The 15,471-nt window shown below is 28.9% G+C and overlaps 2 protein-coding genes across 2 annotated transcripts; both read right to left on the bottom strand.

Moving 5' to 3' along the window:
* Positions 1 to 2,193: 2,193 nt before the first annotated feature.
* LOC105435648 (hypothetical protein) lies at positions 2,194 to 5,180 on the bottom strand. The gene is made up of 4 exons (XM_011657862.2): positions 4,784 to 5,180; positions 4,387 to 4,475; positions 3,610 to 4,290; positions 2,194 to 2,727 (listed from the first exon to the last, which is right to left on the bottom strand). Exons 1-4 carry the CDS (start codon positions 5,028 to 5,030, stop codon positions 2,257 to 2,259), a joined length of 1,488 nt encoding a protein of 495 aa, XP_011656164.1. The 5' UTR covers positions 5,031 to 5,180; the 3' UTR covers positions 2,194 to 2,256.
* A 5,244-nt stretch (positions 5,181 to 10,424) lies between these two features.
* LOC101212568 (probable fructokinase-7) lies at positions 10,425 to 13,537 on the bottom strand. Its single transcript, XM_004143597.3, has 7 exons — positions 13,233 to 13,537; positions 12,246 to 12,463; positions 11,835 to 12,047; positions 11,548 to 11,745; positions 11,312 to 11,452; positions 10,975 to 11,091; positions 10,425 to 10,876 (listed from the first exon to the last, which is right to left on the bottom strand). Exons 1-7 carry the CDS (start codon positions 13,252 to 13,254, stop codon positions 10,739 to 10,741), a joined length of 1,047 nt encoding a protein of 348 aa, XP_004143645.1. The 5' UTR covers positions 13,255 to 13,537; the 3' UTR covers positions 10,425 to 10,738.
* Positions 13,538 to 15,471: the final 1,934 nt, after the last annotated feature.

The raw sequence follows: 15,471 nt of genomic DNA, 5'->3' as shown, positions 1-15,471 counted from the left end.
AGACTTTATTGTGATCAAGGTGCCCAAAATTATGCTAAAAATGACTCATCAAGTGCACTTAAATTGAACCTAATACGATACTTACAAATAAAAAAGAACTTAGATGCCAGTTTTTACTAGACAATCGCTTGGACTCTGCACAAGACAACACCTAAGCGTTCTATATATTATTGGAAATTACCTATCAACCTCATTGGGTTGATATTGTTTTAGTCAGGGTCCAAATAGATTTTCTTTTAACATTTGTCTTAAGCATTTCATATTATTATTCTCTACATTAGGTTTCTATTTTCTAACTCGTTCTAGTACCCTCGATACTAACGTTTAATTAATTTTATTTTACGTATACTATTTGTATGTGTTGAAAACCAAGATGTTTGTGGTTTAAATATCCCTTAGCCCATATGTACTTAAAAAAAACTAAACTAACGTAATCGAGAAAATAAATAGAAATTTTGTCCCAAGAAGTTTATCGTAAATAGTATTTCATAAGCCAAGAAATTTGAAGTAATTATCACCGTTGGCTCTTCCAAGCCAAAATGAGCATAATAAACATCAAGAAACGAGGTTCGATCCTCTCCTCACCCTACATATTATTGAAAAGAAAACTTTTTTATTCAGTTTCGTTTGAAAATATCAAAGATTTCACTCCCACGGTAACTATTACAAGTATAGAAACTAAAATTGAACCAATTTTAAAATATCGGAAATAAAATAATATTTTAACTTATATATTTGAATGTGAAAGTTATATATATATATATATAAGGGAGGTTGGCAGTTTGTAATTATAATATTTTCATTAAAAAAGGTTGACCATAATCTATTTATTTGGAATTGAATTTACTGGTGTATATTTATTACTCTATATAATATGATCTGTGAGTATTTAATACAATAATTTACACCCTTTCATCAATATGCTCAGTAATAACTAATAAGTAGAGACTCCTCAGACATCACCTTCAATTTTCCTTTGCCCTTCACATTTTCTTTCTGCAACTTTCAAACTTTATTTTGAGACTTTGAAAAACAAAATGTCTTTTCTTTTCTAAAGTCCACTCTGGAGATTAATTATGATTTCAAAACAATTGTGTTGTTTCTTGTTTCATTTATTCCTATAAAATGAAGGTATGATTTATATGCATTTTCAGATTTTAGGAGGACAGGTTTCAAAAGAGAGGCATTGGTATTTTCATATAAGTTTTTGTTGACAATAAATAAATAATGAAGATTATTTTAAAAATAGATGAGAAAAGAAAAATAATGTAAGGATTAATATTTGAATAGAGAGTTGTCAGAGGGAAGGGGTAAGAATCTCACATAATTCATCTCATCATCAGTCTCATTTAGGAACTCTTTCCAGTTTTGTCTCACAATTTGACTCTCCCATCTTAATTTCAATGCCTTTCATTATCTTTAAAATATCCATATGGATGAATATATGAATGCCTTAATTTTAGAACAATTTTGATTGTATTTTCGTAGATATTTCACAATAGAAATTTCAAAAACTAAATTTACATTAACAAATAGGCATTTTGTTATTTTTAAATAAGTAAACATTATATTGTCTCAAATTTTTTATGATTATTATATGTATTTAAAGATTTTTTTTAATGATATAATGGAAATATATTAATTGTCCTCTTGTTTCGATATTGAATCCGTTAAAATGTTGGTAAAAATATTGACATGTCGATGAAAATTTAATACTATGTGAATACCTTTTATCCGGTAAGGAGGACTTCAACTTCTTTTTCATTTTTGATCTCTTCTCATAAATTAGTCTTTTTTTGTTTGATTACATACACATATTCGTATAATTAATGAGAGAAGTAATTACCATACCAAAATAGGTTTAGTTGAAAAATATTTAACACAATCTTAATTTTTTCTTAAGGTTTAGGAGTGAGCATGTGATAGATCAAAAAGATCATGTCAACCGACCAAACTTAGTCGGTTGGAGACTCGGAGAAAAGGAAGAGTTTGGCTAGTGTCAATCTGAAAGATATCCACATTCCACCACCAACTACATTTTATAATTAAAATTTTCATTGACTGATCAACGATTGGTTTGTGTTTCTTTATGATTAAAGTCAAGTTGAACATTTACTAAATCGATTAACCGTTTAGTTCTCACGATTGTTGGCAAGTTGTATTAGAAAAAAAGCTTTAATTGAAATTTTGAAATAGAGATAAAAATGGAGGTAAATTAAATATATATAAAGAGAGAAAAAAGAAAAATGGTTACAATTAAGAAATTAGGGAATGGGTGAGTTCTCGTAAAAGTGAATCTAAAATGTGAAGCTCAACCAACTTTACAATCCCTTCTCTTTCCTCCGCCATTATTATGAACTTTGATTTCTCCAAATCTTTGTTAATTAACGCATATTCCACTAATTCAAATTTCACATGTGGAAATTCCCATCCCCTCTTCCTTCCTCTTTGCTTCTGCCACCAACCCTTATTGTTTGGAATTTGATCCCCTCCCACTACGGCCTGTTGCAATTCCACTCGTTTCTTCCATCGCCGCTCCTCCCCGGCGACGCTATGGTAGAACCTTGAGGCTGGGACGACGACCCAGTTTGAATTCTCCTTACTGCTAATTTGTATTGTTTTGATGTATTTGAACTCAGCTGATCCGCCGTCGGTGGTGGTGGCCGTGTCCACGGCGTTTGTTTCTCCCCCGGCCGCTTTCGCCTTGCCTTTTGGGTAACTACACGGCTGTTTTGGAAACTATTTGCTATGTTATCGGAAGAAATAAACTTAAGAAAGAGAAATGGTAAAAAAATATATAAAATATAACAAAATTTACCATTCTAATTAAGTTTTTTTTTAGGTAAATTATTTCTTTTTCTTTTCTATCTATAAGAATTTCTCATTTCTTTTTATTATTTGTTGTTTGTTTAGTAATTCAATTTAGTAATTTAACAGAGAGAGATATACGTAGAAGAAAATGAAGAAACAAACCAATTATAAGACTTAAAGATTTTTTTTTCTTTTTCTTAAAAAAACAAATTTATGTAGAAAAAGAAAATTTTGCATTAATACTTCAATAAAGTGATTCACCTATTTTTCACATTAAATTTTTGAACCTCTTGACCAAATTAAATAATCAATTTATTCTTCTGCACAAATAATCTTACATGAACTGTTCACTCTAAAAAAAATCAATTTATTTTTCTACATTTTTATTTTGAAAGATGTTGTTTTAAAATATTTTATGGTTAGAATTTCAAGATTTATTTTATGAGTATTAATTGAAATAGAAATTTCTGCTATTATTTTAAATATAAAAAAAACAATCAGTTCCATAATTAATTTTACTAGCAACAATTTATTTTAAATGTTTTATAAATACACTTTTTCTAGTAGTTGAAATTCATTTATTGCTAGAAGAAATATTTTCAATTTTACTATAATTAACATTGGGTGAATTTTTAAAAATAACACAATCAACAATTGTTTTAGAGATGAAATGGGTATTTTAAAAAAAATTCATAAGAGGGTCTTATTTATTTATATATATTTTTATATAAATATCTTAATTAAAATTTATTGGAAAGTAAATTGAAGGGACATGAAAAGTAATGTGGTATATAGTACCTGAAAAATGGTTGAATGATCGAGGAGATCAAGCTTATTACTTCTTGGGCAATCCAATGCTTCTCCTTCTCTAGCCCTTCTTTCTTTCGGTATTTGCATCGACATTGATATCGACTTTTGCTTATTCGAAACTATTACGTTCTTTTGATTTGATCTACATACGACTTTTGAACTACTTGATTTGTTAGTTGTCGTTTTCTTAAGTTTCTTCAAGGACTTCATCTCAACTTTTCTACTTTGACTAGAACCAATTTCTTGTATTTTAGATCTTACTTTGTTGTAACTATTGGTGATATCAATAAGCGCAACTTTCGGCCTTTCCACTTTTTTCTTTTCTCTCTTACTAATCTCTTCACAAATTTTGATTTTATTGTTCTCTTTTTCTTGAATATTAATTTGGAGTGAGAGGCGACGATGATGATAATCGACGTCAGATAGTCTTGATAACGAATTTCTCGGACTCTCCGAAAGAGAACGTGTTCCAAGGTTTGGCATGCAATGATTATAGGAAGAAGAGAAGGTCGTTTGAGGAAAATTATCAAGACCCATTAGTCTTGCCAAGAGATTTGGTGTATTTGTACTAGGAGATTCTAATGCAATAATGTTATCATTATTTGGAAGTTGTTGTTCAGTTGCTTTTGATTTTGTGCTGCCATTTCTAGTTTTGATTTGAAGTCCCATCTGTTTTAAGATATAAACACATATGATTTTGGCTTGAACATAATTAATTTGAAATTTTGAATAGACTTAACGAAAGAGGAGAAAGGAAAAGTTTACTTGAAGTTGCAAATTTTCTTCTTTATTTCTTAAGCAAGAAATTGAGTCTCCATTATCTAATTCCAAGCTGTTCCTTGGTGCTTCAACACCTGAAGTACAAAAAATTGTACCAAAATTTTATGAGAATTTCCCAAACATATACACAAAAGTTATAGATTAAACAAAAAAAAACAAAAATGGTCACGTCGATATCTCTCCCTTTAAATAAAAACTTAACCCATTTCTATTCTCTAATCTTAATATCATCCATTATTTGCATATTCATCAAAACTTTATCTGATATATATGATGATATCATAGGGTTTTATATATATATTCTAATCTTACTCATGCGAACACACATATAACAAGCATTCATAGAGAGGATCAAAATTTAAAATCTTCAAAGTATTCTTACCGTGATGGGAAGCTTTAGTTGGTCGTAGAGTTGGGTGATGATGGGATAGGTCGAAGGAGGACGAGCGGTGGTTGTCGAAGACGATGTGAGTAAAATGAGAGGAACGAAAGTCAAATAAGTGAAAGAGGGTGCTCATACAACTCGGAAGAGAATGATCACGTCGTTGGAAATGATCAATATCGACGGTGGTGACTCGACGAGAAGACGATGATCTACCTCCAAAGTACCACCACTCTGATTTTCCCATATTAATTAGTTCTTAAATGAACATATGCACTCCAAAGACGACCTTTCACTTCGGTATTGAAAGAAATGAAGGGAAAGGGGGGGAAAAGAGGAGTTTATATAAAAGAGCAGTGTGTTGTGTGATTGAGTAATAGTGGTGAATATTGAATTTCCCTCCCATATTGCCATGTGCCTATTGGGTCTTAAATACGAGGTATGGTCTCTTTGGGGATTTGTGATACCGAACTCTCTTTCTGTGGGTGTGGGCCTATACTTTTAGTACATACTTTTCAATTATAGCTTTTGCTCTTTCATTTTGTAGCTAATTTTGTTTATATGTTACGTACACACTTTTTCTATAAAAATATTATTAGGTTTAAAAACATATTTAAGGTTTATAGTATGTTTATTAAAACCGTTTTCCTTAAAATATCGTTTGATTTTTATATACTTTTATCGATCGAGAATCTCTTAAAACTAACAAACTCATAATCATATTTTCTCTTCGTGATCTAAGCAATATTGAAATCATTGTGTAGTCTTTTTTCATGGTTGGCTTTTTGTGCGTGGTTGATGTCTAATAGTGTTATTAAGATATGTTGAAATTAACTATTTATTGTCGTTCTTTATTAATCTTCAAATGTTGCAAAATTAAAATATAACTTCTTAAATTACACCACATGATTCTAGTCATTAATTTAACCCAAACACAAACGTCTAAAATAACCAATCTTCCTAACATATGTATATATGATTAAACACATGATATGAACCAATATCATTATAATCTTAATATTATTAAATTTTCATTCAAAATTTAAGAACTTTGAGAATCGTACAAACATTCATTTCAAAAAATGTCCTTTCTTTTAAAGTATTAGTGCAACTCCTTGGATGTCACGCAACAAGGACTAAGAAGAGCAATCGTACTAAATCTTTAGATTCACCATAAAAAAAAAGACTTCAAAATTAATAGTATAATCTTTTTAAAATGTTTTACTATACATTTAATTATCAACTCTACAAACGTTACCTATAATTACAGTGAGTTTAACAAGTCCACTAGTCCCCTCCCCTTCAAAGAAAATTTGAAAAAATATTCATTTTTAAAAATTATTTCATTATTATCTTTCAAAAAATTTTTTTAAAAAAAATGAACACTAAACTAAGATTTATTGAAATTTGGTGGCTTAAAATATAAATATTAAAATAAGTAAGCTTAGCTTATACATTGTATATTAAGAAAAATAAAACAAAAATTCAAAAAAAAATATATTTATTTAAATTATTAAACAAACATTTTACACTTTCTAAATAAATTAAAATATTTTGTTAAAACGTTCTATTGACATTAAGTTACATGAAAATTGATATATTTAACCCATAAACTTACCTAAAAATGTTGATAAATAATGAATAGAAATTTAGATTTCCTCAAGGCTTCATCAAATCTCATAATTACGCCAAATTTTATGACGCCAAAAATTAGGGAGTAGTACAATAAAAATATAAGTAATGTATTTTTGCAGTACCAACAACTGCAAACTATTAATTCAATGGTACTAATAATATTGCAATAACTTTCCCCAATTTATTAACACTTCACTTCCAATTGGGGAACACAAATATTCAAAATTTTAATTCAATTTTTATTTATTGTATAAAGAACTTTTGGTGAAAATTTGATATTAATTTATATTTGTTTGGTTTTGGTTTAAATTAGGATTCTTATATGTTCTTCAATTTTTTGTTAGCTAGCTAGAATTTTGTGTAGCATTCTTCTAAGTTGGATCCATTTTTAGCTGGATCTACTTATAGTTTGTTTGATTTCGTTGAAACTTCAATCAAGTCTTTTGGTCTTGTACGTCTCTTGGAACGTCTCTAACTTGTTTTCAACAATAAAATATTATAGAGGCTAAAGCTTCGTTGATTTTGGGTCTCCACTTGATCCACAATCATTAACGTAACATTGATATTTAAAGTTGTTATTATTGTCAATCTATATATTGATATTTTCATTAATATTTTATATTTTTATTTTTATGAGTTTAACCCATCAACATCAAAAGTAAATCGACATTTTAATTTGATCATAAAAATTCCATTAAATATATATATATAAAGAATCAAAATGTTGCTAACATAAATATAATAGGATGATAAACACATTTGAACTTGTTTAAAAAACATATAATACTTATAGATTGATTTTTACGGGGACATTTTTAAAATAGCAAAATAAATTAAAATATTTACAAATTATAGCAAAATTTTGCTGTAGGTTATGAATATTTTGCAAAATTTGTTATTGTTCACACAAAATTTCGAAGAAATGTATTTCGTGGAATTGAGCTTTGATATATTGATGAATATTGTGAATACATTTTCTAGTATTTACTCGTTTGATGTTTTATCTCGAATACAAGTTAAAAATTTATAATTTATTGATCTTCGGTCTTTAGGATGTTGAAGTTGCAAGTTCTGAAATTCAAGAAAAGTTTGATATTTCAAGTCTTCGATCTTTTAGAAGATGATAATCTTGAATTTAATAAGAAGATAACTTTATAGAAGTTTGAATCTTCAATTCTTCATAGTTTCAATTCTTTCTTCGACCAAATATCTCCCTTAATTGAGTGACAAAAATATCTATTTATAGAGAAATTTCATAGACTTTAAGTGGGTTTGGGCCAATTTGTCTATTGGGTTTTGACTTGGGCTCATTTGCTTGTTGAGCTTGAGCTTGGACCAATTTACCTGTTGGACTTTAGCTCATTTTCCTTTGCATACTTGGGCTCCCTTGTTTAACCCGACTTTTTATGGAAAATTGCAATTGATGACTATTTTAGCAATAATAATTAAGAATATAACAATATTTTTTAAAAATTACAAATATAGCAAAACTATCACCGATAGACTTGTATCACTGATAGACTTGTATCACTGATATACCATATGAAGTTTATCAGTGATAGACCAAAATTGTGCTAGACTTATATAATTGATAGAATTTGACAAATTTTGCTATATTTGCAAATTTTTTAAAAGTGTGCTATATACTTAATTAATTTAAATTTAATTGTTAAATTTGCAACTATCCCATTTTTTATCATGGACGTGCATTGGGTTGAATATGAGAAAACTTGATTGCCCAAAATCCAATCAAGTTATAATCATCATCATTTTGTTGTGATGACATGACAAAATTGGCCGAAATTTTTTGTTCAATAGCTATTTTTTTAAAATTCTTTATGATAAATAATTTATTTTAATTCTTTGCTTTTATGAATTTATCTAAAAATATCTATCATTATCTACGTTTCATTGAAACTAAAGCTATTTAGTAATCTACGACGAAAACTCGTTTTAAATAGATCTTTTATTTTTAGGTTATATGTATGATTGTTTTCAAATTTATTTTATATTCATTTAAAATTGAAATCTCGTTATTTTTATTTTACTATTTGAAATAATCAAATATACATTTTATAGTTGTTTAGTAGAACCAAATATGTTTGATATTTGGGAATTTAATTTTTGGTGGGTAATCCAAGTCCATCCTTTTTGTTTGCTTCTATTTTAATCATTGGAGAATTATAATGGATGACTATTTGAAAAATAATAATTAAGGATATAGTAACATTTAAAAAAAATTATAAATATAGTAAAACTATCGCTGATAGACTTGTATCATTGATAGACTTATATTATCTATCGATGATAGACCAATTTTTACAACATAGTCTATCAATTATAGACTCTATCATTAATAAAATTTGACAAGTTTTATTATATTTACAATTTTTTTAGAAGATTAGTGTATACTGAATTATTTTAAATTTAATTGTTAAATTTGTAATTACCCGTTAATGATTTGTGTTGGAATGATGGGTAAGAATGCCTAACATATATATAACATATAATAATATATACACACTCAAATGAGTGGACCGGTTTTCTGATTGATTGGATTGGACCGTCTTTTCAAATTGAAAAGATTGGACCGTCTTTTCAAATTAAAATGATTGGACCGTTAAAACCTATGGCCAAATTTTATCTTTTATTTCACTATTTTTCCAAACACCGTTTTCCAATTCCTTTAATGGTTTATTTGGAAATTAGACGTTTAATATGTTAAATATAATCAAGTTTAGATGTAAAACAAATTTAAAGTTTTATCTTAAAACTTTAACTTTTAAAAACATAGAGATATATTATTAAAATATATTGTCACATGAACAGGACTTTATAAAGATTTGACTTTAAATTAAATAAAAAAAAGTACAAATATACGTAATACATGTGATACTCTTATATATATACCACCGAAATATAATTGATATACTACTAATTTATAATTGACAGAATTTTGAATGCATGTGATACACTACGTGTAGCAAAAAGTGACGTATTTGCAAAGAAATTAAAAAAAAACGTAACAACACACTTTAAATATTATATTCTTAAATTGTCAACCGTTATATTTTTCGTTTTATAGCGTATTTTGTAAACAAATGAAAATGAAGGTGTTGTTGGCATGTATAGAACAAATTTAAAAAAAGGTCATGGGTAGATCCGCCCTACTGCTCACCGTCTGTTGCTCATCATTCCCATTTTATACTTTCCAACTTACTAATGATAATAATAAATATATGTGGTGAATTGTATACAAAGATGATACGAAAATATACTAATTAATAATATATATAACAGTAACTCAATGATAATAATAATAAATGTGGTGGATTGGCTACTAAGATGTGATGGAGAATATACTAATTAATAACTTAATCACAGTTATAATAATAAATACAGTGGATTCACTTGGAATCTCAACCCTAAAAATTGATAATTTTGTTCTTGTATGTATATATATATATACGTGACGGAATATACAAATTAGAATTGCTTTTTCTCTCTTTGGTTAAGAGTGGAGAATGGAATGAGTATTGTTTTTTTAGCTTATTTCCATCTATATATATATTATTGTTAGAATATGAATATTTGAAGCACATACACACTATTGATTTAGTAATATTTTAACTTTTTAAAACTATGCTTGAATTGAATTGACTTGATTAAAATTATATGTTTAGTATTTGAAAAGAAAAGAAAAAGATATTGAAAAAAAAAATGTCAAACTTTAATTGATTCTTTTCTGCAAATTATAACATTATGTCCATAAATTTTTAGGCTTATGTGTGTTTATTTGGTTTATAATTTTTTTTTTAAAATGTGTACAATAGGTTTATGTTTCAATTTTACATCTAGTAGACACAGATTAGAAATTGTAATTTAACTATTTCTTTTTTATCAATCATACGCAATTTGATAATTGTTATAGGAAAATTGCTAAAAAGTGTATCAAGTCATTGGTGGTAGAAGTGATACAAATCTATCACTATATTAGATGCAGATAGAAGTCTAACAGTATTTACTGAAATTTATCAACAGTGAATTGAATTGAGAGATTGTTCTTCTAATAACTACAAATTGTGTTCCATCAAATATACATTTTTATAACACTTACAACCCAAAACAGTGAACAACCTATGCTCTCTTAAGATCACTGCTAGAGGAAAAAACAGGAAAGATATAGCATTTATTAGAAGTTAAGGGTGCTGTGGGCAAAACACTATAAAATTGAGCTCAAAGCTCACTCAACTAACCAGAAAAGAAACTCAAATTACATTAAGCCTAATTGCAACAAAGCAAACACAGCTAAAATTTTAATCATACAGTGGTGGCATTGGACATAATTTTTTGGACAGCTTCTTTTGTCGGTAGAGCGGGAATGGCTCCTCTCTCCATCACCGTGATGGCGCCGCAGGCATTTGCAAAGCGTAGAGCGTCTTGTAACCGTTGTTCGTCCTGCCACGGAAGGATACTCTTTCATGTAAATTAAGAAACAGTATATATAGAGGAGTAAAAGAGATCATTTTGTTGCATTAGGCAAGAACATATGAAACCTGAAAAATGCTTGAGTCAGAAGCTATTCGGAACAATATCCCGCTCACAAACGCATCGCCAGCTCCGGTTGTGTCAACAGGGTTGGCTTTGATACCAGCAACCCTGCCTCGGAATTTCTGTGTTGGACATTGTCGTATGATGTTATTGTTACTTTTAAAAATCTCTATATATAAAGTTCTGTGTTCAAAAGTGTACAATATTAGTTCCCTTTCGCTTTCTGATACTTTATGGTCAAATTATGAGCTAGTCCACAAGAAAATAGAAGTGTTGGATGCTACAGGTTAAGTATTTGGGTCTATTGGTGATTTAACAAAGAGTGGAAAAGAGAGCACTTACTTGAGTATAATATCTACAACCTTGTGACCCTTCGGTCACAATTAAAAGCTTGAAATTGGGACGGAAAAGCTTTTTCAACACCACATTGTCATCATAGGGATCATCTCCACCAGTCAAGAAAGTAATTTCATCTTCGCTTATCTGCAAAGGTTTACAAGAGAATGAAAAGAATGCTACACAATTCTCACACTTCTAGCTATGAAGGCACCGAAATGCTTCATGATCAGAGACTATACCTTAACAATGTCGGCTTGATCCCAGATGCTCATTATGCCATCCCGAGCAGCTTCTGGTGAAGGCCACAACGGCAATCTCAAGTTGGGATCATAAGAGAGAAGGCAGCCAGCGTTTTTTGCAAGTTTCAGTGCAGCTAGATGTGCTGATTTACTTGGTTCATCAATCAAACTAATTGATCCATAATGAAAGATCTTTGCCTGAACCAAATCGAATTCGAAATGGCAAAAGTATCAGGAAAGAAGCATAGTAAACATGTACAATCTCTTGATAAGAAAATGTGGCTTGCCTGCTCAATAACTTTAACCTCAAGTTCTCGTTCAGTGAGAAGCATGTCAGCACTTGGATGGCGAAAGAAAAGAAATTCTCGTTCTCCATCTTCTCTAAGTGTGACAAAGGCCAGAGCTGTCCTTGCATTCGGGTCAAACCGCACTCCAGAACAGTCTACGTTGTTTTGTTTCAAAATGTCTACCAACATATGTCCAAACTCATCATCACCTACCTATAACACAAGGGAAAATATTGACATTTCTTCCTCCCAAATTAAAGTTTTATGGAAAAATAAAACCAATACTGATGACAAGAACATGTTTTCTTGACACACACACAAAAAATGGACCAAACCAATCTTCTAACTATAAAAAACATTCAATGATTCAACAGTGATTAAATGGGAAGTTTTAAGTTAGTGAAAATGAACCTTGCCAATGAAAGCTGAGGAGCCACCAAGCCTTGAAATTCCAACAGCCACATTAGCAGGAGCACCACCAGGGGCTTTCTTGAAAGCAGGAGCTTCAGCAAGTGAAACTCCACCCACTGTTGGCACAAAATCTATCAAAACTTCACCAAAACAAACCACAAGGGAATTTTTAACCTCCAATTTTCTTTCAAATCCTGAGGAAAGATCCTTAATATCACCTGTAAAAGCCAATCCGATCTCTAGTCAAAAAGAAATTTCACAATTTGGAAAACTCCATACATCTATTCATCATTTGTTCAACATCTCATATTTTCCTCAAATCTTTTGATTCACAAGTCATAAAACCATAAAACAGAGCATGATCCATATTCTTTTATTACATTAAAGCATGGATAGCCAGAGTAAATTTTCTTTTAATGCCAAAAAAATGTGAAATGAAATTCAAAACAATCTCAGATAATCCAAATAAAAAATTCTTCCATTATCTTCTTTATTCCACAACCATCTCTAATCTCCTCCACCGACGAAGACACAAAACATTAAATTTAAGAACAGATAGAATCAAAAGCAACAACACAAAAAACCAAAGAGAAAGAGAAAAGAATCGTTAAGAAAACCATAATCATAGAACAATCAACAACAAACTAGTCTCATATTTCATCAAAGCATGAAAAAAAAATCTAATAAAAGAAAACCCAGTAAGAATCAAGCAAGCAAAACAACATACAATGTCGAGAAATCCAATGAGAAGCAAAACAAACAGTTTACAAAAGAACCCATCACAAAGATTCAAAGATTGATTCCAAAACGAAAATGATAAATGAATGAAACCCAAGTCAAGTGAAGAAACAGAGTGCAATGAGAGATCAAAGAATAGGGAAAACAACACCGTTTGAGCTGTCACCAAAAGGGGAATCGATAAATGAAGTATTAAAGTAGAAGTAAACAGTGGAGGAGAAAATACCCAGAAAAAAATGAAAAACGTACCAGGATTGATAGAAACGGCCATTGTGATTGCTTATTGAGAGATTGATGGAAGAAGACTGTGCTACAAGAATTGCAAGAAGAAGTAATAGAGAGAGAGTTTGGGTTTGGTGGGATGTGGGTGTGAAAATTGGAAAAAGAGAAATGGGAGAAAATTAAGGGAAATGGTTAAGAAGAGGGAAGGTGATGGCTGAAATCTTGACAGAAGTAGAAGAATCATTGGGTACCCACAGACAAAATTTAACCCCCAGAATTCTTCTTCTTCATTTTCTTTTTAGGAATCTCCACGGGCTTTCTATGTTGCTTACTTCTTTTTGTTTCCTCTCTATTTTTTATTTAATCTCAACTTTTTGACTATCTTATTAACCAAGTTATGTTTGGATTCCTTTATCTTGTATGAATGTAACAATTTAGTATCTAAATTTGAGTTTCGAACTTAGTTCTTCTAACTCAAAAATTATTGTGTGATCTATAGTTGAGCGTTGACTTGGATAAGTAGAAATTTGCACTTATTATATCATTAAAAAAAAATCAAGTTTGATCTTGAATTTCTTATGCGCAATTTTTAAAAAATAACACATTTTGATTTTATATTTTAATAGTATACATAATATGTCGTTAATATTTTTGTTACACTTCATTAATTAAATATATACGGTGATAAAAATGTTACCTCACTTCTTAAATTGATGTCGACTTTATAAACTGATGGAAGTGTTGTAAGGTTGAAGCAAAGGTGATGTTCTAATTACAAGTTTATGTACTTTTGACCAAAAAGTTTAAATTTCGAATCTCACACCTCACTGTTTGTTGAATTGAAAAATAATATAAACGTGACGTTTATGATTGTATTTAATAGAAAATAATATTCTATTTAATAAGTTATTTAATTAAAATGTGTTTAATAAACCAATAATGGTTGGATTTGAGTGTTTGATGGATTTATTAGAGTTTTAATAAAAGAAATTGTAGATGCACATTAGATTAGACATAATATTAAAGCTTTCAATGTGAACTATATGATTTATTTTAAATAGAGAGGTGATTGCTTGTTTGCTCAGTTGGTTTAGTTTTTATAAGAGCATTGGTTAAGCCAATGTAGGTAAAGGCAGATCCAAATGCAGGGAAGTATTTGACATTTGTAAAACATTCAAATTAGGAGAATTGGTAACATGAAAAGTTCACCTTTAGAAAATCATATGCAATCACATACTAATTACCTTAATCACAACCTCACAATTCCAATTTAAGTGATGCTAATGTATTATGGAGTGAGCTTCCATGCAAATTTGTGCTTATAATAGTTGGATTTTCATCCATTCTAACCTACAATTTAACTATAGTATTAGTATTTCAAGTTTATTAGTATTACATAATATTCGTTATTTGTTACAAAATTGACTGATTCTTTGATGCTTTTACTAGCTCGAACTTGAATTGAAATACTATACATTACAAACATAAACTATTATAACTCAAGTGAAAAATAATCTACAACTCAAATACAAACTAGTATGCAATTACATTTACGTGTACCTCAAACGAATATCATAAAAACACTCATAAAAGTATGAATAAATAACCATACATAATACAAATAAATCATGATTTATTTTGATTTGATTATTGAGATAAACATCCAAAATTATAGTTGTTTTTTTAAAGTCATTTATCCATTATTGGAATTTAGGGTATATAAACAAATATCAATCTTTTTAATATTAAAGAATTCAAATGTATACTTAACAATATGAAAGTTACGAGTTAAAAAATCAATGAAAAAAAATACAATTTTAAAAAACAAAAAACGAACAAAATCAAATAATTACCAAATCTTGTTCGAAAATTGATTTCAAATTATTAGGTGGAGTATTTACTTCAATTATTTTAAATATATATATATATATATATTGTGTATCATATAGTTTTTTCAACAATAATAGAAAGGGTATTTTCAAAAATAAAATAAAGTCACAAAATATTTAGGATTATCCATTTTGAAAACGAAAAAAAATCTTCATTAATTAGCATCAGAGTAATATATTTGAGAAACGATCGTTTAGTATTTGATATTTGGAATCAAATCTAGATATAAATGATTTTTTAATAATTTTTTTATACACAATCGTTAGATTGATCTAAATAACCAAATAGCATTTTGAAAAAAATGGAAATCGAGAAGAAGAGGAAGAATCATAATTAAAAAATCGTTATAAGACAAATATAAAATTCTGAAAAAATA

This window comes from Cucumis sativus, chromosome 5 (assembly GCF_000004075.3).
Source record: "Cucumis sativus cultivar 9930 chromosome 5, Cucumber_9930_V3, whole genome shotgun sequence".
Taxonomy (NCBI): domain Eukaryota; kingdom Viridiplantae; phylum Streptophyta; class Magnoliopsida; order Cucurbitales; family Cucurbitaceae; genus Cucumis; species Cucumis sativus.
Note: the sequence above shows the minus strand (reverse complement) of the source record. Positions and strands in the feature narration are given on the sequence as shown.